This window comes from Micromonas pusilla (genome assembly GCF_000151265.4).
Source record: "Micromonas pusilla CCMP1545 genomic scaffold MICPUCscaffold_3, whole genome shotgun sequence".
NCBI classification, from domain to species: domain Eukaryota; kingdom Viridiplantae; phylum Chlorophyta; class Mamiellophyceae; order Mamiellales; family Mamiellaceae; genus Micromonas; species Micromonas pusilla.
Genome location: NW_003315884.1, coordinates 40,159 through 62,112, shown reverse-complemented (window position 1 = coordinate 62,112; position 21,954 = coordinate 40,159). Strand labels below are relative to the sequence as shown.

General features: G+C 67.1%; 13 protein-coding genes across 13 annotated transcripts; 7 read left to right on the top strand and 6 right to left on the bottom strand.

Moving 5' to 3' along the window:
• Positions 1 to 223: 223 nt before the first annotated feature.
• On the top strand, positions 224 to 1,359 carry MICPUCDRAFT_15497 (uncharacterized protein; the record flags this gene model as incomplete). The annotated part of the gene is made up of 3 exons (XM_003057052.1): positions 224 to 741; positions 885 to 1,069; positions 1,196 to 1,359. The coding sequence occupies 3 exons, from the start codon at positions 224 to 226 to the stop codon at positions 1,357 to 1,359; spliced, it is 867 nt and encodes a 288-aa protein (XP_003057098.1).
• A 211-nt stretch (positions 1,360 to 1,570) lies between these two features.
• Positions 1,571 to 2,722, top strand: MICPUCDRAFT_55879 (uncharacterized protein; the record flags this gene model as incomplete). The annotated part of the gene is made up of 1 exon (XM_003057051.1): positions 1,571 to 2,722. The coding sequence occupies one exon, from the start codon at positions 1,571 to 1,573 to the stop codon at positions 2,720 to 2,722; it is 1,152 nt and encodes a 383-aa protein (XP_003057097.1).
• Positions 2,723 to 2,907: 185 nt separating this feature from the next.
• MICPUCDRAFT_32053 (uncharacterized protein) lies at positions 2,908 to 4,554 on the bottom strand (the record flags this gene model as incomplete). The annotated part of the gene is made up of 2 exons (XM_003056597.1): positions 2,908 to 3,954; positions 4,039 to 4,554. 2 exons carry the CDS (start codon positions 4,552 to 4,554, stop codon positions 2,908 to 2,910), a joined length of 1,563 nt encoding a protein of 520 aa, XP_003056643.1.
• A 756-nt stretch (positions 4,555 to 5,310) lies between these two features.
• On the top strand, positions 5,311 to 6,717 carry MICPUCDRAFT_61934 (uncharacterized protein; the record flags this gene model as incomplete). Its single annotated transcript, XM_003057050.1, has 1 exon — positions 5,311 to 6,717. The coding sequence occupies exon 1, from the start codon at positions 5,575 to 5,577 to the stop codon at positions 6,715 to 6,717; it is 1,143 nt and encodes a 380-aa protein (XP_003057096.1). The 5' UTR covers positions 5,311 to 5,574.
• Positions 6,718 to 6,950: 233 nt separating this feature from the next.
• MICPUCDRAFT_61932 (uncharacterized protein) lies at positions 6,951 to 8,762 on the bottom strand (the record flags this gene model as incomplete). The annotated part of the gene is made up of 3 exons (XM_003056596.1): positions 6,951 to 7,531; positions 7,704 to 7,852; positions 8,037 to 8,762. 3 exons carry the CDS (start codon positions 8,760 to 8,762, stop codon positions 7,246 to 7,248), a joined length of 1,161 nt encoding a protein of 386 aa, XP_003056642.1. The 3' UTR covers positions 6,951 to 7,245.
• Positions 8,763 to 9,146: 384 nt separating this feature from the next.
• Positions 9,147 to 10,067, top strand: MICPUCDRAFT_61930 (uncharacterized protein). The gene has a single exon (XM_003057049.1). It carries the CDS (start codon positions 9,326 to 9,328, stop codon positions 9,797 to 9,799), a length of 474 nt encoding a protein of 157 aa, XP_003057095.1. The 5' UTR covers positions 9,147 to 9,325; the 3' UTR covers positions 9,800 to 10,067.
• A 57-nt stretch (positions 10,068 to 10,124) lies between these two features.
• Positions 10,125 to 13,631, bottom strand: MICPUCDRAFT_32051 (uncharacterized protein; the record flags this gene model as incomplete). Its single annotated transcript, XM_003056595.1, has 2 exons — positions 10,125 to 12,689; positions 12,774 to 13,631. The coding sequence occupies 2 exons, from the start codon at positions 13,629 to 13,631 to the stop codon at positions 10,125 to 10,127; spliced, it is 3,423 nt and encodes a 1,140-aa protein (XP_003056641.1).
• A 1,187-nt stretch (positions 13,632 to 14,818) lies between these two features.
• Positions 14,819 to 15,796, top strand: FBPASE_2 (Fructose-1,6-bisphosphatase; the record flags this gene model as incomplete). Its single annotated transcript, XM_003057048.1, has 1 exon — positions 14,819 to 15,796. The coding sequence occupies one exon, from the start codon at positions 14,819 to 14,821 to the stop codon at positions 15,794 to 15,796; it is 978 nt and encodes a 325-aa protein (XP_003057094.1).
• Positions 15,797 to 16,089: 293 nt separating this feature from the next.
• MICPUCDRAFT_55872 (uncharacterized protein) lies at positions 16,090 to 16,857 on the bottom strand (the record flags this gene model as incomplete). Its single annotated transcript, XM_003056594.1, has 1 exon — positions 16,090 to 16,857. One exon carries the CDS (start codon positions 16,855 to 16,857, stop codon positions 16,090 to 16,092), a length of 768 nt encoding a protein of 255 aa, XP_003056640.1.
• A 730-nt stretch (positions 16,858 to 17,587) lies between these two features.
• Positions 17,588 to 17,821, bottom strand: MICPUCDRAFT_9205 (uncharacterized protein; the record flags this gene model as incomplete). Its single annotated transcript, XM_003056593.1, has 1 exon — positions 17,588 to 17,821. A coding segment is annotated over one exon (234 nt), but the record flags the coding sequence as incomplete, so codon positions are not given.
• Positions 17,822 to 18,443: 622 nt separating this feature from the next.
• Positions 18,444 to 19,384, top strand: MICPUCDRAFT_46563 (uncharacterized protein; the record flags this gene model as incomplete). Its single annotated transcript, XM_003057047.1, has 2 exons — positions 18,444 to 19,012; positions 19,177 to 19,384. Coding segments are annotated over 2 exons (774 nt in total), but the record flags the coding sequence as incomplete, so codon positions are not given.
• A 499-nt stretch (positions 19,385 to 19,883) lies between these two features.
• MICPUCDRAFT_25415 (uncharacterized protein) lies at positions 19,884 to 21,031 on the top strand (the record flags this gene model as incomplete). The annotated part of the gene is made up of 2 exons (XM_003057046.1): positions 19,884 to 20,449; positions 20,954 to 21,031. Coding segments are annotated over exons 1-2 (438 nt in total), but the record flags the coding sequence as incomplete, so codon positions are not given.
• Positions 21,032 to 21,267: 236 nt separating this feature from the next.
• On the bottom strand, positions 21,268 to 21,915 carry MICPUCDRAFT_38503 (uncharacterized protein; the record flags this gene model as incomplete). The annotated part of the gene is made up of 1 exon (XM_003056592.1): positions 21,268 to 21,915. The coding sequence occupies one exon, from the start codon at positions 21,913 to 21,915 to the stop codon at positions 21,268 to 21,270; it is 648 nt and encodes a 215-aa protein (XP_003056638.1).
• Positions 21,916 to 21,954: the final 39 nt, after the last annotated feature.

Below are 21,954 nucleotides of genomic sequence, written 5' to 3'. Positions count from 1 at the left end.
GGCGTGGACGCGGAGTTGGCGCGACGTCCGTCGAGTCGACGTCCTCGGCGGCGGCGGCGGCGGCGGCGGCGCGCGGCGGAGGTGCCCGGCGACGGCGACGATGTCGACGACGACGACGACGACGACGACGACGCCGCCGTCCGCGCGCGCGACGTCCCCGGCTGCGAAATCCACGCTGACGTACGTGGACACGCACTGCCACCTCGACTTGATCTTCGACAGGATGAACGCGGAGAGAAGAGCGGCCGCGAAGAAGAACGCGACGGCGACGGCGAGCGCCGACGCCGACGCCGGCGCCGACGCCGACGCCGACGCCGACCTTATCGTCGACTTCGCGAGCTGGAGACGCGACGTCGCGCGCGCGGACGAGACGAACGCGACGGCGTTCCACGGCGCGTCCTTCGAGGCCTGCCTGACCGTCGCGTGCTCGCGCGAGTCCTTCGAGCGCGCGCTCGAGGCGATCGCGACGCACGACGGCGTGTACGCCTCGTTCGGATGCCATCCGCTGAGCGCGACGCAGTGGGACGATTCCATGGCCCTCGCGACGCGCCGACACCTGACGTCCAACGAACGCGCGGTCGCGATCGGCGAGTGCGGGCTCGACTACCACTACGAGACGGACGCGGGCGCGAGGGAAACGCAGAAGCGCGTCTTCGTCGCGCAGATAGAGATGGCGGCGGAGTTGGACGCGCCGATCATCGTGCACACGAGAGACGCCGAGGCGCGTTCGCGTTTACGCCGGTCCCGTGGACGTAACTTCCCGCGCCTCTTTCGATCCCGACGCGCCGCGACGCCTCGCGACTCCGACTGACGCCTTTCGACTCCACCCCGACGTCGCTTCGTGTGCGCAAACACCCTCAGGCGGACACGCTCGAGCTGATGAGGACGCACCTCCCGAGAGACGCGAGGGTGCACGTGCACTGCTTCACGAGCTCGAAAGCGATGGCGTTGGCGTTGTTCGAACACTTCCCGAACCTGCGCGTCGGGTTCACCGGCGTCGTCACGTTCAAGAGCGCGAAGGACGTGCGCGACGTCGTCTCGGCGACGCCGCTGGAGCGCATCCTCTTGGGTGCGTTCTACGAGCTTTCGAACCTTTATTCGCCCATCCCTCGTCATCGCCTCGGTGTCAACACTTGATCGCGTCCCCTTTCGACTGACTGACGCACTTTGCGCGTTCGCGCGTTTTCACCCGCAGAGACGGACGGACCGTACATGGCGCCCGTGCCGCACCGCGGCGAGGTCGCGCACCCTGGGCTCGTCCCTCACATCGCGGAGAAGATCGCGGAGATAAAGGGCGTGGGCGTGGACGACGTGTTCAGAGCGGCGAGGGCGGCGACGGAGGCGGTGTACGGGTTTTAGACGACGAGCAGAGCGAATGTATTGAGCGTTCCGTAGGCATAGGACCGTACAAAATACTGATTGTTCATCGGTCAGTTGAAAGGGGACGCGATCAAGTGTTGAAACCGCCGAACGAGGGATGGATTTCGTGTTCGCATCGTATTTTTGAATCCGGGCGTCAGATCGCGCTCGCGCGTCGTCCGTCCGTCCGTCCGTCCGTCCGTCCGTCGTCATGCCGTCCGAGACGTACGCCGTGGGCGAGATCGCGCTCGCGACGATGCAGGGCAAGGCGTGGGAGGCGCGCGTGTTGGACACGCGAGGCGAGCCGCCGGAGTATCTCGTGCACTACCAGGGGTGGAACAAGAAATGGGACGAGTGGCTCGACACGACGCGGATGCGCAAGAAGGCGACGGCGACCGACGCGAAGAAGGGCGACGCGAAGAAGACGGCGAGGGACGTTCCCGCGGGGGGCGACGGCGGGAAGCCCGCGAAGAAGGTCAAGAAGGAGAGCGCGGGAGGCGCGGGCGTCGTCGCGAGCGAGGGCGCCAAAAGATCGTCGGGCGCGACCGAGAAGACGTCCGCGAAGACGACGACGAAGAAGACGAAGACGAAAGCCGCCGCGCCCGCGACGCCGCCCGCGCCTCCGCCGCCGCCGGTGAACCCCGACGACGTGCGCCTGCACGTCAACCTCTCCACCGCGCTCAAGCGCGAGCTCATCGGCGCGTGGGAGAAGATCACCCGCGAGGGGAAGCGGCATCGACTCCCGAAGAGCGTCACCGTGTCCGACGTCGTCGCTCGGTACGAAGCCGACGCGAGAGCGCGCGCGCGGTCGCCGGAGCAGGGCGAGCTCGTCTCCGAGGTGTGCGCGGGCATCAAGGCGTACTTCGACCGCGCGCTGCATTCCGTGTTGCTGTACAAGGAAGAGCGCGAGGTCGCGGCGACGCTGTGCGCGGATCCGTCGCGCGACGACGAAATCGAAACCGAAACGAAAACCAAAACGTCGTCGGCGCCGCTGCCGCCGCCGAGCGACGTGTACGGCGCGGAACACCTCCTACGGCTGTTCGTCAAGCTCCCGGACTTGCTCCCGGTGTGCGACATGGACGCGGTGGCGGTTCGAGAGGTCCAGGTGAAGCTCACGGAGTTTTTGCGGTGGGCGCAGCGCAACGCGAGCGCGCTGTTCGTATCTTCGGAGTGGGAGGACGGAGAAGCCGGCGGCGGCGGCGGCGGCGGCGGCGGCGGCGCGGGGGGGGCGACGGCGGCGGCGACCGAGACGGCTACCGCCGCGGTCGAGGGGAAGGAGGACGACGCGGAGGAGAAAGAGACGCGCACGGAGAGAGAGGCCGTCGCCGTCGCCGCGCCCGCGGCGGAGGTTGTCGCCGCGTGATGAGAATCAGAATCGACGACGAACGCGTCGTTTATTTTTTGGTTTCGTGGTTGCTATTAGTTTGCGCGCTGCTTCTATTCATGAGTGCCTCCTCCTCCTCCTCCTCCTCCTCCTCGCTCGCCGCCCACCCTCCACCCTCTCGTCTCGTCTCTTCTTTCTCTCTCTCGCTCGCCTCTCCGCCTCCTTCACTGCCGGTTCGCCCCGCCCTTGCGCGGGTTCGGCGGCGGCGCGAACACCGGCGGCGTCCACCGCATCAGGTCTGGATTAATCTCAATCGCGTTCTTTCGCGTAAACGTCTTCAGGTGTTCCTCGATGATCTTCGGCGTCGCGCTGATGATGTGCTGCCCTTTCCAGTACTTCAACAGGTTCAGCGACTGCAGCGAGCTGACGATGTCCATCTCCTTGAACGACGTCTCCGCGCTGATGTCCTTCACGGAGAGGTTCCCTTTCGCGCGCTGCAACACCTCGAGAATGCGTTTGCTCCAAAACGAGCGGTACGACACTTGCCCGAGGTCGGACAGCGGACGCTCGGGGGTCCCGAGCTTTTCCTCGCGGCTCGAGAGCTCGTACGACATCGCGATCAGGAAGCTGCCGTACCCTCTGCGCTGGTACGGCGGCAGCGTGAGAATGCACGCGAGGTTGTAGTCCTCGACGGACCACTTCTCTTTGGAAAAGTAGCCCACGACGGAGTGCTTCCCCGTCGTCTCGTCCTCCTCCGTCATGACGTAAAACAAAAACGGCGAGACGTCGTAATACAGCGTCTTGTGGTCCAGAAAAAGCTTCGCGAGCAAGCACAGGTTCTGACAGTACACCTTCCCGTCGCCCGCGCCGTCGATCTCCCAGAACGACACCGTGGGTTTGCCCTCCGCCTTTCGCGGGTGCTCGTAGATGCGTTTCCCCGGCGGATGCGAGGCCGCGCACCGCGCCTTGTGCTTCAGAAGCGTCCGCTCCTTGCGCATGTACTTCAGGCAGTGCTCGCACACGTACAGACGGTCGCAGTGCTGATACTCCTCCGGATACGGCGAGAAGTACCACGCGTCCACCTCGTACTTCCCGCACTCCACGATCCCGATGTTCTTCACCTTGGTCCTCTCGTCGTGCTCGTGCTCCAGTTTCTGATCGAGCGCCGTGAGATCCTCCGTCGCGACGCCGACGTTGTTGATCTCGTTGTACCGCCGCTTCAGCGTCCGCGTCATCTTCCTCGTCGCGCCGCCCGCGCCCGAAAGGTCGCCCTCCGCGCCGTCGGGGGTGACGCCGTCGGTAAGTCCGGCGCCCGCGTTGCCCTTGCCGTCGACCCCCGACGACCCGCCGCCGACGAGGTCGACGCCCGATCCCTTCGTCCTCGTCGCCGCCGGCCACAGCTTGTCGCCGCTCACCCACGCGTCCAGGCGCTTGTCGAACCCGTCGTACCGGACGTAGTACGAGATCTTCGCGGGGTCGCCGGTGGTGGGGTCGAACCCCGCGGGGCGTCGCACCTCGAGCACGTCCGCGTGCTTGCGCGTGGAGTCGAACGCGGCGAACGCGGACACCTTGTCGCCCTTGGCGAAGATCGTCTGCGTGGGCGGCGGGGTGACCGTCGGCGTCGGCGGCGCATTCGCCGCCGCCGCGGCGGCGGCGGCGGCGTCGGGCGCGATCGCGGCGTCCGGCGCGGGCGCGATCGCGGCGTCCGGCGCGGGCGCGGTCGACGCGGGATCCGCGGCGCTCGCGATCGTCGCGGCGGTCGCGGACGTGGACGCGTCGCCGCCGGATCGATCGCGCACTGGCGCGTCCGCGGGCGGCGCGGTCGACGCCGGCGCGTCCGCGGGCGGTCTCGCGGGGTTCTCGGAGGACATCGCGAGGGGAGCGCGGGTGGACGCGCGCGACTTGACGCGCCGCGCGTGTCGCGATCTGACCGCGTAGCGCGAGGCGATTCTGACGTCTTCGCGAATTGTGAGTCGTGGTCGCGGTCGCGCTCGCGGTCGTCCTGTCGCGGCGTGCTGCAGGGAAACGAGCGTGACGAAACCGGACACCGGATTTTCCGAAACCACAGTTGAACCGAGCGAAAACGACTCATCGCGCGGCTTAATCGGAGTTTTCATCGACAAAAATTCGCACCTTTCGTCGTTTTTCTCGACGCGAAGACGACGCGACGATAGATCCCGGGTACTTTTCCTCGGGACGGCCGCTCGTCTTCGCCGCAGTCGATGGGGCGCCGCCGCCGCCGCCGCGACGACGACGCGGCCGCGGCCGCCGCGCCGTCGTCTTCCCGCGACGACCCGGAGTACGACTCCGTCACCGAGGGCGCGGTGACCTTCGCGTGCGCGGCGCGGCGGAGCGACCAGCCGGGCACGGTCCCGGGGTTCTACAACGCGAAAACGCGACGCGCGCGCGACCTGAGCGTCCTCGCGCTCGCCGTCGAGGCGGCGGCGCGACGCGAAGCGCACGAGATTTCGGCGGCGTCCGGCGAGCGCTCACGTCCGATGCTGTGCCTCGACGCGTTCGCGTCGACGGGCGTCCACGGGATGCGATGGCTCGCGGAGTCCGCGCCGGACGCGCGCGCGGACGTCGTCGTCGCGATGCGAGGCGCGTTCTCGTTATCACACTGGTCCCCATACGGCCGCGTCGGCGTGGTGAACGCCGATCCTTAAGGACTTTTGCCGTCGTCTCTCTCCGCCCAGGGTCCCTCGCTTTCAATCCCGACACACCTACGCGACGCCTTTCAACTCCATCTGACGCCTTTCAACTCCACCCCGATATCAGACGTCGACGAGCGATGCGTCCTCCTCGCGCGACGCAACTGCGAGCGCTTGGTCGACGCGACGGGGCCTGGTTCGTCCTCCTTCGAGGTGGAGCGCTCGCCCGCGGACGTCGCGATGCACTCGCGCGCGTGGGACTACGTCCATCTGGATCCGTTCGGAAGCGTCGCGCCGCATTTAGGCGCGTCCCATACACTGGTCCCCATACGACCGCGTTCGCGTGGTGAACGCCGTTTCTTAAGGACTTTTGCCGGCGCGTCTCTCCGCCCACCCCTCGCTTTCAATCCCCGCCCTCGACGCCTTTCAACTCCATCTGACGCCTTTCAACTCCACCCCGACGTTCGCTCGTATGGAACGACCCTCAGACGCCGCCGTCGCGAGAGCGCCGCACGGGGGGATCGTGAGCGCGTGCGCGACGGACGTGTCGTGCCTCTACGGCGCGTGCCCGGACGTCGCCAGGCGGCGATACGGCGCGGAAGTGGGTCATCGCGGCGGACGGAACGCCGCCGATTCAAACAGCTCCGGCTCAGTTGGCCGCCGCCCCGCGTGGTTCAAAGAGCTCGGCGTTCGCGTTCTGATCGCCGCCGTCGCGCGCGCGGCGGCGCGGCACGAGCGAGGGATCGAGGTTCTCCTCTCGTGCGCCCCGAAGGAGGCGCACTTCGCGTGGGTCGTCGTTCGCGTGCGTCGCGGCGCCGCCGCCGCGGACGCGGCGGCGGCGCGGATCGAGACGATGTGGCACTGCGGCGCGTGCGCGGCGTTCGGAGTAGGCGACGACGGCGACGGCGACGACGTGAACGGGCGCGCGTGGACGTGCGAGTGCGAACGCGCGGGCGCGGGCGCGGGCGAACGAATCGGATTCGGAATCGCGCCGAGACCGACGAAGCTCGGACCGGCGTGGTCGGGCGCGCTCGCGTCGGCGGCGTTCGCGTCGAAGATGCTGGAGCGCGCCGTCGCGGGCGACGGCGCGTGTCGCGTGGAGCCCGCGACGACGTCGCTCTTGCGGCGACTCGCGAGGGAAGCGTCGGACGCCGCGGACGTCGCGTTGTTTCGCTCCGTGGACGCGTGCGTCGACCGAGCCACGGGGGAGCACCCGAACGTGGACGCGCTCGTGGACGCGCTGCGGCGCGAGGGTCGCGTCGCGTCGAGGACGCACTTCGACGCGCGCGGGGTGAAGACGGACGCGAGCGGGGAGGAGTTGAGGTGCGTTCTATACACTGGTCCCCATACGACCGCGTTGGCGTGGTGGACGCCGATCCTTAAGGACTTTTGCCGGCGTCTCTCTTCCCCCACCCCTCCCTTTCAATCCCCGCCCTCGGCGCCTTTGAACTCCATCTGACGCCTTTCAACTCCACCCCGACATTCGCTTGTATGGAACGGCCCTGAGACGGATCGCCGCGGCGGTCGTACAGCGGCGGCGCGCGGAGAAGAGACAGAAGCCCGGCGCGGGGGAGTGAGTCTCTACTGTGGTCTAGTCGTAGTTTATACGTGTAGCTATAGAACGCGGTACTTTTTTCTACTCGCGTAGTAGTCTGGTCTATTCTATCTGAGCGTCGCGCCGTTCACCGCGTTCGCCTCGATCGCGTCTCTAACGTTGAACTGCGCCGCGTTGGCGCGCGGATCGCTAAAAGCTCTCGTCGCCGAGCGGAAGGTGAGCCGGAACGTCTTGCTCGTCTTCCCGTCGTCGTGCGCGAATTCCTCCAGAAGCGTCACGTCTGAGGGCCGTTCCGTGCGCGTACAAAACACGCGCGTCGGTCAGTTGAAAGGGGCGGTCGCGATCATACAGTAGGGCTACGTTGAAACCGAGCGGTGGGTGAAAAACGCGCGCACGCAGAGACGGTAGAACGCACCCGACTCGACGCCGCGACCCGCGGACGCCCTTGCGACGCGCGCGAACTCCTCGTCGCTGAAGACGTTCGGATCCACGAAGACGCTCACGTCTCGCGCGTACTCGACCGGCCACGGGCACGTCGCCCCTCCCAACTCCGTCTCGCGCCGGAAGAGGTGCACCACGCCGTCTCGGTGCTGGAACCCGCGCCTGCGGTCTCGCGCGAAATCCGCGCGCTTCAGGGCCGTTCTATACGAGCGAATGTCGGGGTGGAGTTGAAAGGCGTCAGTTGGCGTTGAAAGGCGCCGAGGACGGGGATTGAAAGCGAGTGGTGGGCGGAGAGATGCGACGGCGAAAGTCCTTAAGGATCGGCGTTCACCACGCCGACGCTGTCGTATGGGAACCAGTGTATAGAACGCGCCTCACTCCTCCTCCCTCCTCGACGTCTTCCCCTTCCCCTCTCCTCGCCGATCTCCAGTGGCCGCGAGACCGGTACCCCAACGCCTCCCACGACGCCGCGTCGAAGCGCGCGGCGTCGACGAGGACGAAGTCCCCCCCCGCGGCGCGCGCCTGAGGGTCGTTCCATACGAAGCGACGTCGGGGTGGAGTTGAAAGGCGTCAGTTGGCGTTGAAAGGCGTCGAGGGCGGGGATTGAAAACGAGGGGTGGGCGGAGAGAGACGCCGGGCAAAGTCCTTAAGGAATCGCGTTCACCACGCGAATGCGGTCGTATGGGGACCAGTGTATAGAACGCGCCTGAATCTGCCACGTGTTTCCGAGCGCTCGCTGTTTGTCCTCGTCCGCGGGCGTGCCGCCCTGACCCTTCACCAGCCCCACCTCGATCGATCCGCCCGGCGCCAGCGCGCGCTCCGCGGACTGGAAGAACGCGTCGAGAAGCTCGCGGTTCAGGCTGATGCGCCCTTTCCCCGCGATGTGGGGAAACATGAATACGATCTTATCGTACCGTCTTCCGCCCGGGTCCGGCAGGGTCGTCTCCAGCGCCGTCGCGTCGACGCCGTGAACGATCTCGACGTTCGAAGCGCGCCGAAGCGCGTCCACGTTCGCGGCGCCGCCCCACCGCGTCTCGATCTCCGCCGCGGATTCCAGCGACGTCGCCGTCACGCGCCCGACGCCGACGCTCGCGCTCTCGACGAGCGCGCGAGAGAAGGAGAAGTCGCCCTCGCCCAGGAGCAGGACGTCGCCGAACGCGGGGAGAGCATGAGGAGCACGATGACGACGACGACGATCGTCGGGTCCCTCCTCCGTCGGAGACGCGGTCAGGAAACGGCCGCCGCGCGACGCGTCCTCGCCCGTCTCGCGCGTCGTCGTCGCGGACGAGACGTCGCGTCGCGTCGGCCGCGCGCGCCTCGACGCGTTCGCGCGATGATGAGGACGACGACGCGAAAGCCTGCTCGTCGCGCTCGTCGCCCGTCGCGCGCTCGCGCGCAGCGCCGCGAAGCATCGCGACCGAACGGCGTGCATGCGTCACCGAGCGATGTGGAGCATGATGAGCGACGGGACGGAGGACGCGAAGGAGGACGCGGGTCTGCGAACTGTGGCCGACGGGACGGAGAGCGAGGACGAGAGAGGGCGTCGATGACGTCGTCGGCGTCGAGGAAGAAACAAACACTGCACTCAGCTAGCGTGAAAAATAACGAAAAGCGTTCATCGGCCATCAGTTGAAAGGGATCACCGATCTTGACCAAATGTTGAAACCGAAAGGGGTGGGTGAAAGTCGCATCGTTCAATCGCCGACGAATGGTGGGCATTCCCGCGAATCTTCGATATGATCGCGTCAGCACGTGGGAAGAAAGATTATTGGAGCGCGTCGCCGCTCGCGACGAACGTCGCGCCATTCCACGCCCGCGCGCTCGCTCGTCCACCGCCGACGAGCTCGAACGCGCACCGAATACCCGATACGCCACCGCGTTCGAACGCCGCGACTCCCGCGCATCGCGCTCGAGCCGTCCCGCCGCGTCGATCCCGGGGCGAGATAAGTTTTCATTCATTAACCGTCGTCGTCTGAGATCTGACTCACCGACGCGATGACGACGGCTCTCGCGACGGTCGCGTCGCGCCCCGTCGCGTTCACCGTGACGTGCGATTCCTCGCGCACGAGCTCCAACCGCGTCTCGTCCCCGCGCGCGCCGACGTCGAAGACCGCCGGCGCGATCCCGTCGATACGCCCCGCGCGACTGACGCCGACGCCGCGGTCGGTTCCGACGCCGTCGCGCGCGGCGGCCGAGGAGGAGAAGGACGCGGACGCGTCCATCGAGCCGTGCCTCGTCGGCTGGAGCGAGACGGACGAGAACGGCGTCGAGGCGTACTGCTGCGAGCAGCCGGGCGGCGGGATGGAGTGCCGGACCGTGAGCAACGAGCACACGGAGTGCGAGCTCGTCACGAACGAGGACGGAGAGCTCGTCGTGAACTGCAGCGTCGACGACGAGGAGGAGGATAAAGCCGCGAAGGCGAGGGAGGACGACAAGGCTGCGAAAGCCGCGGCGCTGAGGCACCTTTGAACGAGCGACGACGAGTCCAGGGGAGGGGGGGGGGGATGTGGGTATTGATTCGATTTGATTTGGGAGGGGTGGGACGCGAAGAAGACGGGACGACGACGACTGAGCCGTCGACGCCGCGCCGCGGAAACGCTGTATTTTTTTTGTCGGGTACTTACGTGAGTTGGCGGAGAGAGATCGACGAGGGACGAAAAGAGAGGGACGGGGAGAAGAGTCAATTTTGCTTCAAGTTTTACAGTGCATGTCGAAACGAAACTAAGAAGAAAGAATCAAACGAGAAGCGATGGCGCCGCGATCCGATATCATATCGCGTCCTTCCTTCGTTCCTTCACTTCTCCTCGAGCGTGATCTCCTCCCCCGCGCCCGCGCCGCCCGCCCCCCCGACGCGCCCCGACGACATGTTCTTCAGCGCCTCCGCGATCGCCATCCCGCCGCTCATCGCCATCCGCGCCGCCGCCGCCGCCGCGAGCTCCCCCACCACCGGAGGCGCGGCCGCGCCGGCGTTAACGATCGCGGGATCCTCCTTCCCCGCCACCGTCACGCACGTGAACGTCTCGCCATCCTCCAACCCGAGCGCGCCGTACACCTCGTACAGATCGTCCACCGTCGCCGCCTCGTACATCGCGGGGAGGTCGCTGATGCACGAGATCTCCTTCTGCGGCGCGAGGACGTCGCCCAAGCTGGTGTATTGCATCAGGTCGACCCAGTACGCGTTCGTCTTGAGCTCCGTCTCGTGACGCGTGAGCAGCGTCATCCGCGCGCGTTCCACCTCTCGCGTCGAGATTTTCTGCGTCTTGAACCCGCGCAAGACGCGAATCGCCGCCGCGAGCGCGTCGTCAATCTTCGCCGGCGTGGACGTCACGACGAGCCGATACGTCGTCGCGTCCGAGTTTTGCAGTCCGAACGCGAGCTGAAAGTTGCAGTCGTACGTCAGCCCGAGCGCGTCGCGAACCGTCGTGAACAGGCGGCCTCCGACCACCTCGGACAGGAGCATCCCCGCGACGAACGTCGCGAGCGGGTTCCTTCGGCGATCGCTCTGCGCGGCGAACGGGTTCCCCTTCGCCGCCGCCGCCGCGTTGATCTGATCCGCGGGGTGGTACGGCCGACCATCCGGCCCGCGCAGCGTCAGCTGCGCGATCCCGGTGCCGTTCGAGGAGTCGCCGTTCATCAGCGCGTCCATCGTCTCGTCGTCGAGCTTCGGCAACGGCGGGTTTCGCATCGGCGCCCACATCCGCGGGCCGGGCCCGGCGAGCACCGCGCACGCGCGCTCGTCGCTATCTCGCAGCCACAGCCGCTGCGTGCGCGTCGCGGCGTCGCGCGGGTCGACGTTCGCGAGCGTGAGCGGGTACAGCTGGAGTTTAGACCCAGCTGGGGGGGAAGAAGAAGCCGGCGACGCGCCGCCGGGCGTCGCCGTCCCGAGGTAACGCGTGATGAGCGCGTCAACCTCCTCCGGGTCCAGATCGCCCGCGATGTTCACCTCCAACGGCCCCGCTCTCAGCTGCGCCTCCACCGCGGCGACGACGCCGTCCAGCGTCAGCGCGGCGAGCTCCTCGCGCGAGGGGTCCATGAGCCTGCGGTCGCCGAACACGGCGTGGTTTACCTCGTCGTGCGTCACGAGTTCCAAATTCTTCCGCGTGTTGAGCTCGAACATGCGGTAGATGTCCTTGACGCGTTCGAGCGCGTTTTGGTCCCACACCGGCTCCGACGTGAGCAAGTTGATGATCTCGAGCGTGCACTTCAGCCCGCCGTTCACCGCGAACGCGGCGTCGAGGAAGAGGTACTCCGCCTCCGGTTCCACCTCGAACATGACGAGGTTCTGCATCGTGACGAGCTCGATCTGCTTCCGCGACCACCGCCCGATGCTGCCCACCTCTTGCAGCGTGCGGAAGCCGACCGCGGCGGCGCCGATGCCGCCGGGCCCGGCCGTCGTCGGCTCCGCGGTGCGTCCGCCGGGGATGACGAGGCGCAGGAACGCGCTCCCGGGCTCGTTGTTCGTGACGCGATAGTTCACCCTGAACCCGTTGGAGAGCACGCGTTGGTGGATGCCCGTCTTGTCGTCGTACGTCGAGGAGACGATCGCGGGCTTCAGCTTCTCCGTCGCCGCGTCGAGGTCCTCCTCGGAGATGAGCTCATCCGGGACGAAGATGTCCTCCATGGCCTCGATCTCGCCGTAGTCCGCGGAGAGCACGTCGACGACCTCCTGCTCGTCGATGTGAAATTCAACCTCGACGCCCTCCGCGTCCGTCGTCGTCGCCGGCGCGCACGCGACGATGGCCGTCGTGAGCCCGCCGCAGGGATCCCTCTCCTCAATCGGCTTGCCGTACTCCGCGAAAAAACCCAAGAGCTCGCGCGCGACGTCGTTGCAGCCTTCGAGTCTGATGACGTCGTCCAGGCGCACGAGAGCTTCGTGGCCTTGGATTTGGTCCATCACGACGTGACCGAGCGCGTCGTGTTCCATGACGAAATCGAGGTTCTCCAGCGACGGCACGAACCCAGCCTGCTGCGCGAGCTGCTCGCTGTCGCGCATCATCGCCGCTTTGAACCGCGAGAGCTCGCCCGGGGTCAACCCTTTCTGCTGAAGCCGCCGCGCTTCCTCGACCGCCACCTGAAGCGCGTACTTCCAATGCAGCGGCTCGCACGTCACCGTCACCGTGGACACCGTGCACCCCTCCCGCGCGCTGTCGCTGTGGTCGAGCTCGCAGCGCTTGTAGTGCTCGTGGTCGAGCTCCGCGTACCGCGACTGTATGCGCGACTGCAGGACGAGCAGGACGATCCGCTGGTTCACCGTGCGGTGCAGATCGCCCATGCATCGCAGCGGCAGAATCGGGAGCTTGCTAAAGATGTTAAACGACACGTGCGACAGGTGCTCGTGCTGGAAGAGCTGCACGCCGCTCTCGGGCGCGACGAACGGCTGGTACGGGTCGTCGACGCCCGCGGCTTCCTTCGCGAGGCGCTCCGCGTCGATCTTCGCGCTCACCGCGGGGGGCGCGCCGAACGCGTGACGCACCGGCGGCCGCGCCGCGTGCCTCTGCCTCAGCATCGGCGGCGGCGGCGGCGCCGCCGCCGCGTCGCCCTCCTCGCCCGCCGCGCCAGCCCCAGCGCCAACCCCAGCGCTCGTGAGCTCTGGCAATTTCTCCACCGCGGCGGGCGCGGCGTTGAACGCGCGCTCGATCATGTCCACGACCCCGGGCACGTCCGCGTGGAAGTCCCCGACGACGTACAACGTCGCGTTGGCGGGAAAGTACCACCGCTCGTGAAACGCGCGCACCTTGGCCGCGTCCCACCCTTCGACCTGGTCCAGCTTCCCGATCGGGAAGCGGCACCCGAGGTTGTTGTCCCAGTGCAGATGCTGCAGCAGCTGGCAGTCCACGCGGTATTCGATCGTGTTCATCATCTGCGCCTCCGCGAGCACAGCCTTTTTTTCCTTCGCGACCCTCGTCTCCAACAGCTGCGGGTTAAACGCGACGTCGTACAGAATGTCCAGCACGTTGTTCACCATGTACGTGTTGTCCTTGTTGTACGTCGGCGAGTGCACGTGGAACACGGTGTGGTGGAAGTCCGTGTACGCGTTCCCCCGAGTTCCGCTCCCGAGCCACGCGTCGCGTTTTTTGGATCCGAGAAACGTGACGTGCTCCACGAGATGCGCGAGCCCCTGCTCGTCTTCGCGCTCGTCCACGCTCCCGACGTGCATCTCCAGGTGCGCCTCGAAGCGGTCCGACGGCGTCTTGTTCGGGAGAATGACGTACTTGAGACCGTTGTGGAGGACGCCGCGGTGGATGTCTTCGTGCGCCGGGAGCTCCTCGTCGAGCAGCGATTCGACGTCGGCGACGTCCATGACGTTCGCGAGCGCGTTCACGACGGACGACCAGCGTCCGTCGGAGGACGCCGCGCCGGCGACGTCCCCCTTGGCGCCCGCCGCGGCCGGAGCGGGGCGCGCGTCGTCGGACGCTGAGGAGGAGGACGCGCGGACGATCGACGCCGCGCGCGTCCGCGATCGAGGCGCGATCCTCCGGATCCTCCGTCGCGCGTCGAGCGAAGCGGACGCGCCTCGGCGACCGCCGCCGCGATTGGACGACGACGGCGCGGTCGCGGACGCGCGCGGGGCGGTCGTCGACGCGGTCGCGACGCGCGCGGTCGGCGCGTTCGAACGCGCGCGAGTCGTCGTCGGGTACGCCGGCGCGCGCGTCATCGCGACGGCCGCGCCGAACGCCGCCATGGCTTCCCCGCGTTCGCTTCGCGCGCGCTGCTGCGGCGCGCGACGACGTCACCGACCGTGAGAGCGGCGGCGAGGGACGGCGCGTTCCGACGACGCTCTCCGCGCGCTCCCTTCTCTCGACGCGCGACGAACTGTCTTCTGACTCGTTCGCGTTCGCGCGACGTGTGCGATGCCGTGCGCACGATACGCGCGCGCGTCGTGTGTGGCGAGCGTCGCGCGCGGCGCGGGGAGGGAAGATCTTGAGAGCGATAATCGCTCCTTCGAGGCGTTCCAGTCCGGGGCGGGGCGCGCGCGCGCCTCGCGCGAGTGGTCCACATTTCGTTTGATCGATATGGAATCTTTTCACCCTTGCCTCGGGGTGAACAGTTGACCGACCGCCTTTTAACTGACCGGCAAACGTCGATCGATCGACCGGGCTGCTCGTTCGCGTTCCGGGACAGAATAAAGGTGAATAAGTCGAACGCCGCAAGCGCCAGACAATTCTCCAGTTGTCAGCGCGGCGCGCGTCCTCACGACGGCGAGGACCTCGAAAGCGCACGCCCTCCCCGCGCCCCCGTCCGCGCGCTCGTCGACCTGACCTGACACCCCACCTCCCCGGCGACGGCGCTCTGCGGACCTACCTGACGCGCCGCCCGCCGGTCGCGATGGGGAGCGCGTCGCCTCCGAATGGTTCGCCCTTCCGCCGAACGAACTCCGGCGATCTGCTGATGAGCAACGGCGTGGGACGCATCAGCATCTCTCAGCACGCGCAGGCGTTTACCGTGGAACCGACCGACGACGAGTTCCAGACGCTCGCGACGTTCATCATGTCCACCGCGAAGGACGAGGACTCCTCGGACCTGAGCATCCTCATCCAATCCATCGCGACGTCGTGCAAGTACATTCAGAACTGCGTGCGAAAGATGGGACTCGCCAAGCTCGGCGGCGAGGCGAACACCGGGCAAAACGTCCAAGGCGAGACGCAGATGAAGCTCGACGTCGTCGCGAACGACGTCTTCGTCGGGATGCTCGACACGTGCAAGCGATGCACGGTGCTCGTGAGCGAGGAGATCGAAGACCCGGTGTACTGCAAGCCCTCCAACGCCGGACGGTACGTGTGCGTGTTCGATCCGCTCGACGGCAGCAGCAACGTCGACTGCGGCGTGAGCGTGGGATCCATCTTCGGGATTTATCGCGCGACGGAGAAGGGCGTCGCGCGCGCGGAGGACGCGCTGCAGCCCGGGAAGTGCATGGTCGCCGCGGGGTATTGCATGTACGGAAGCTACTGCAACTTCGTCCTGACGATCGGCGGGCACGTCCACGGGTTCACGCTCGACCCGAGCCTCGGGGAGTTCATCCTGACGCATCCGAAGATCACGGTCCCGAAGAGGGGGTCCATATACAGCGTGAACGAGGGGAACACGCAGTTTTGGGACGAGGGGATGAAGACCTACGTCGAGCGTTGTAAGAACCAGGCGGAGCCGCGCGGCGCGCGGTACATCGGAAGCATGGTCGCGGACATTCACCGGACGCTTCTGTACGGAGGGACGTTCTCGTACCCGAGCGATAGGAAGCATCCGGACGGGAAGTTACGGCTGCTGTACGAGTGCTTTCCCATGGCGATGATCGTGGAGAAGGCGGGAGGGAAGGCGAGCGACGGGTGCGGGCGGATTTTGGACATAAAGCCGACGAGCATCCACCAGAGGCAGGGGATACACTTGGGGAGCGTTGAAGACGTGGACGAGATCGAGGAGTGCATGAAGAACGCGCGAAGGGCGTCGTGGGATCAGGGCAGTCGGGGGTAGGCGAGGTGGGCGAGATCATCGCGAGAGGAGGCAGGCGCGATGCGAACTCCCTCGCGGGGGGTCGGTCGGCGGGGTAATTAACTGTTGACGCGGTTGAGCTTTGACCCACGCTCGCGATGTGTACGCGATGAAAACGGGTTTACGCATAAAGAATTGTTCGCTTGATGTTGGTACGCTACGCTTAAAAGATGAATCACTCGTCGTCACGTCGTTATCGTTACGTCGTCGTCCGCCGTCGCCCCCTCGGCGCTCTTCCGACGACCGTTCCTCCTCCGCTCGGGGTCGCGTCCGCGTCACACGAGCGCGGACGAGGATACCCCCGGCGACCCCTCCCTCCGGTGCGCGACGATGATGTGCGTCAGATACCCGAAGAACACGAGGTTCCCTAAGATCAAAATCTTATTCAGCGCCGGGTGCTTCAGCCCGATGACGGACATCCACGCCCCCGGCGCGAGCATCGCGAGTTTCCGGTCAAACGCCGGGACGTCCGGCACGTCGTAAAAGTAAAGCAGAGCGCCGACGCAGAGCAACGTCGTGAAGTACAGCGGCGCGGTGTCGCCGCCGTTACCGCCGCCGTTACTGACGTCGTCCCATCCCCCGTCGCCGCGCGGCGTCGACGGCGACTCCGGCGCGCCCCCGCGGCCGTTGATCTGATTCGTCTTCCCCCGCGCCGCCGCGAGCGCCTCCTGCGCCGTCGTCAGCCGCAGCTGCAGCTTCTGTCGCATCCGCTCGCTCTCGCGGAGCTTCTCGTACACCGCCTTGTACCGCGACTCGCTGTCGCCGAGCTGGTCCTTCATCGCCGCGACCGCGACGTTGTGTTTCTCGCGCAAACCGATCAAGAGCTTGCGGTCGTCGTCCCCGGGCGCGCGCGAGTGGATGAAGGATCCGAGGACGTCGTCCACGCCCTCGCCCTTGACGCCGCCGAGCGTTCGCGCGAGCGCGAGCGTGACCGTGATCGGGAGGCAGACGAGCGCGTAGAGATGCCAGATCCACGCGACCGGGTACGTCGCGAACGATTTGAGGCACACGCGCGCGACGCGCAGCCCCGCGGAGACGGCCATCGTCGGCGTGTTGTTTTTTTTTTCGATTTATATTCGCGCGAGAGAGAGAGGGCGGAGCGTTCAAAGCGACCGCGCCCTCTGCTCTCGCGAAGACCCGAAGACGCGCGCGCGCGCGCTTCGCCGTCGACGATCGACCGCGGAGGTCCTCCGGGAAGCTCGAAGCGAGCCGCTCGCTCGATCCGAGCGCGCACGCCGGTAGGACGACGCCGTGCCCGCGCGTTGTGCGCGCGGCGCAATCTCGACGGTTCGCGAGCACTCGTCTTGCCACCGTGTCACGCCCGCGCCCGAGACGCGGACGAGATTTTTCTCCGAAAAGGCTCTTTTTTCCAAACGCCCTCCTCTCTCCGCCGCCGCGGCGGCTAGATGGATCGCTCGGGGAACGGGACGACGACGCGGCGAGCGATGCCAACAGAGCGAGGCGTATGTACAGTGTCGAGTTACACGAGCGGGACGTCGCGACGATCGATCCGTCGACGCGTCCGTCCGAGCGTTCATCATACATCCAATCTTTTTCCGACTCCACGTGACTCCGCGCCGCGCGACGACGGAACGCCTCGGGTCTCGCTCACTCCGCTTTCTTCTCATCCGCGACCGGCGGCGCCGCCTTCTTGCCCGTCAGCGACGCGGTCAGCCCCTTCACCGCCTCCAACGCGGGGCCGACTTCCTTGCGCACGCCGCCGACGTCGCCCTTCGCGACGAGCGCGCAAATCTTGTCCACGTGCGGCTCAGCCTTTTTCAGAGCATCCTTCACGACCTTGTCGTACAGCACCGCGGCGCCTTTGAACCGCGGGGACGCGAGCCAGAAGATGAGCGCGCACTTGACGTACCGATACCCGGGGATCCACACGAGCATGTACTCGCTGAGGGATTCGCCGATGAGGAGAAACGCGTACACGACCCAGTACGTGAGCCACTGCGTGTCGTCAGACTTGGACGCGGATTCGATCGCTTTGTACGACGCGTATCTGAGGTTTGAGGTTTAGGGGTTGGGGGGCGCGGGATCAGGGTTTGGGGGGAGTTCGTCGTCAGCGCGGGTCCGCGGCGTGAGAGGACGCGGGCGCGAGATCGCGCGAATCGTGACGCGCGCTAATCACGCGCAATTTTCTTCCCTCCCTCTGCTTCTGGGAAGAAAAAGTACAGCGCGCGAGATTACGGGCGCCGCGCGCGCGAGGGAGACGCACCCCGGGTACGCGAACCCCAGGAAGAAGGTGTACAGTCGGAGGATGGCCTCGATCATCGTGATCGTCGTCGGCGGGACTGCGCGCGCGCGACGAGGACTGGCGCTCGCGACGGGCGAGCAGAGAATCTAGGTTCGGGGCGGATGGGGGGTGTTTCCGTTCCCCCAACGGACCGATCGAGGCTGCAGTGCGTTTTCGCGCGAGCGCTTACGATAGATACGAAGTCGATTCGTACTCTATGGGCTTTTGCACTCTTGGACGAATCGAGTACTCTGACTCGCGAGGATTCACGAGATCAGATCCGCGATCCACTTTCCAGCGGTGTTAGCGGCGGCATCGAACACTTCCACGCGCGCTCGCCGCGTCGTCGCGCGCGCACGCCGAGACACCAGAAGAACGTCGCTCACGATGTCGCCTATCGTCCTCTCCGCGGCGTCCTCCGTCGCGGTCGCGTCCGCGCGCGCGTCGTCCAACTTCCAGCGCGCGCGCGTCGCCGCCGCGTCCTCGTCGAAGGTTACGAAGAAATCGCTCGCGTCGTCGTCGTCGTCGTCGCTCGCGGCGCGCGCCGTCGTCGTCGTCGCCCGCGGCGAGTCCTCCTCGCGCGCGCGGCGCGCGCGCGGTTCTCCGATCGTCCGCGCCGCCGCGGAGGACACGGAAGAATCGACCGCCGCGCCGGCGACGCCGCCGTCGGCGCCGAAGCCCGCGAGTACGAAACCCGGGCAGGGGAAGCCTCCGATCGCGCCGTCATACCTCGCCCTCGGAGACGCGACGGCGTCGATCCTCATCGTCTTGATCGCGCGCGGGGCCGCGGGCCAGGACGTGCTCTCCCCGGGGACGATCATCGCGATCCCGCCGTTCGTCCTCGGCTGGGTCGGCGCCGGGTTCTTCGCGGGGGATTACGACGCGGACTCGCCGAACGCCGCGCTGTGGGGGGACGTCCCGAGGGCCATGTCCACGGGCGCGTTGACGTGGTTCAGGCGCGTTCTATGTCACACTGGTTCCCATACGGCCGCGTTGGCGTTGTGAACGCCGATCCTTAAGGACTTTTCCCGGCGCGTCTCTCCGCCCACACCTCGCGTTCTTTACTTCCCGACGCGCCGCTCCGACTGACGACGCCTTTCGACGCCGCGCCGACCCGCAGCGGCTCCGCGATCGCCATCCTGGTTCGGAACGCGATCGCGACTCAGATGACGGTGCCGCCCGCGATCGACGAGTCCGTCGTCTTCGCCGGCGGGCTTGGGCTTATCTGCGCGTTTCGGGCGCTCGTCGCGGTGACGAAGCCGGGCGCTGGGGACGGCGCGTGAGCGAAGGATTAAGGTCTACAATATTATCGATCTCCACGCGGTTTGACAGCTGTCACGCTCAGTTCAACAGAGCAGAGCGCCCAATTCTCTCAGATCTGCGCCGCGCCCGATCACTTCACGCCGCGCCTCACGCCTTCGACGCGTGCCGCCCGCACTACTTCGTGCTCCACGCCGCGCGCGTCGTCGTATCCGCGCCGTCTCCACGCCGCCCAGCGCGTCTTCTTCGTCGTTCGCGCGCGCGGATCGGACCGATTCGCTCGTGCCGTCGTTTCGTTTCACCGCGCCGCGCCGCGCCGCGCCGATCGCCCGATCGTAGTCGGCGACGAACTCATGAGCGGCGACGAGGCGATCGACTTCGGAGACGTCCTCCCGGGCGGGGGCGAGGACGCGGGCGACGCGGCGAAGGACGCGGACGCGGCGACGAGGAAGCGCGACCTCTCGCGGTCGCCGAGTCGAAGCTGGGGCAGTCGAAGCCGCAGCCGCAGCCGCAGCCGCAGCCGCAGCCGCAGCCGCGGCGGCGGGCGCGACCGCGACCGCGGCCGCCGCGCCGTGCGCGTCGTCGTCGTCAAGAAGCGCGCGAACGAGGACGCGTCGCGGTCGCGGTCTCGGTCTCGGTCGCGGTCGCCGCGTCGCGGAGACGCCGCGAAGAACGCGAAGAAGAAGAGAGAGCCCGCTCCCCCGTGCGACGTCTGCGGCGAAATCGGTCACTTCAAACGCGACTGCCCGAAGACGCTGGAGTCCAAACACTGCATGGTATGCGGGAAGAAAGGCCACCGACCGATGAAGTGCCCCGAGCGCGTCTCGGAGGCGACGCTCAAAGCGGGCGCGTGCGTCAAGTGCGGCGAGCTCGGGCACCGGCTCGCGAGATGTCCGAGCCGGATCCCGGATCCGGACGCGCCGCCGGAAAAGTGCGCGCAGTGCGGCGAGGAAGGCCACGAGCGCGTCGAGTGCCCGGCGTTCATCGCGAGCTTGTTTTGTTTCATCTGCGGCGAGACGGGGCACAAGCGCGTCGACTGCGCGAAGAAGATTCCGGACGACGACTTGAAAGACGGCGCGTGCTTCGTGTGCGGCGAGGACGGGCACGCCGCGCATAAATGCGAGAAGCGTCACGTCGACCCGAAAGAAGAGGAGAGACGACTCGCGAAGGAGGCGGAGCGCGCGAGGAAGGCGGAGGAGAGGAAGAAAGAGCGCTCCCGGGACGAAGGACCCGACGGCGGGGACGAGGAGGGCGGCGCCGCGGCGAAGGGCGACGCGAAGAAAAAAAAGAGGAAACGCGGCGGGAAGAGACATCGCAACAAAAGCGGTCGGTCAAGATCTCGGTCGCGATCGCGGTCGCGGTCGCAGTCGCAGTCGCGGTCGCGGTCGCGGGATTTCGACGCGAAACGCCGTCGCGGGAACGACGGCGGCGGCGGCGCGCGGCGTCGCGACGACTCGAGGGATCGGCGCCGCGGTGGCGACGACTCGAGGGATCGGTTCCGCGGTCGCGACGACTCCAGGGATCGGTTCCGCGGCGGCGGCGGCGGCGGCCGAAGGGGAAGAGGCGGCAAGCGCGGCGGCGCGATTCTGATGTGCAAGGACTTCTTGCGAGGGCGATGCACGTTCCGCGACTGCAAGTTCGCGCACGGCATCGGCGGCGGCGGCGGCGGCGGCGGAGGAGGAGGAGGAGGAGGACGCGGACGCGGCGGACGATCCCGCTCGCGCTCGCCGGCGAAGGCGTCGCCGCGGAGAAGACAGAGCTCGCCGTCGCGCTCATGAGCGCGGCCGGGTTCCTTTCGTTCTCATCACTCTCAGTCGTGCTTCCTATTAACGAACGCCGCAGAGAACGAAAATCGCGTCTACCATCCGCGCGGCGGGCGGCGCCGCGCGTCCTCGCGCGCCGCCCTCCCTCCCCACCTCGCGCGCATCCTTCCCTCTCTCCCTCCCTCTCTCTACTTGTTCATCTTCGCGGACTTGCCGTACTTCTTCTCCATATACTTCGTCACCTTGTCCATGTCCGCGAGCGTGTTCACCGTGACCCCGCGCTTCCGCCAGTACGCTTTCGCCTTTTGCACGTCCGTGATGCTCCCCGCGCCCGCGCTCATCACCAACCGGTTGTACCACACCTTGTCGTAGATGCCGTCCACGGTGCCGTTGTCCACCGCGTTTCGAATCGCCTTCAGCTCGCCGACTTTGTTGAACTCGTCGACGTCGTACCCCTCCGCGGTGAGCTCCGCCTTGAGGCGCTTGATGGTCTCCGTGCCGGTCCAGACCACGCGCGCGATGTACGCGACCGCGACGAGCGAGCCGACCGGGCCGATCAGCGAGGCCGGGTCGTCGAGAGAGATCGCACCTGCCCTGGCCGCGTCCACGGCGAGCTCGAACGTCGCGGCGGGCGTTGGTCCCGCGGCGACGACGACGGAGGAGGAGGAGGACGTGTTGGGGCCGGGGCGGTGCGCGCGATCGGACGCGGACGACCGCGCGCGACGTCGTCCGGGTCGCGCGGACGACGACGCGACTCTTCTCGTCGCGCGAGGCGCGCGCGTCGCGCGGCCGGCGGTCGCGCCGGAGGCGCGGACGGACGACGACGACGCGAGCATCGGTGATGAGGTCGGTGGGTTCTGCCGCGCTCGCGCGTG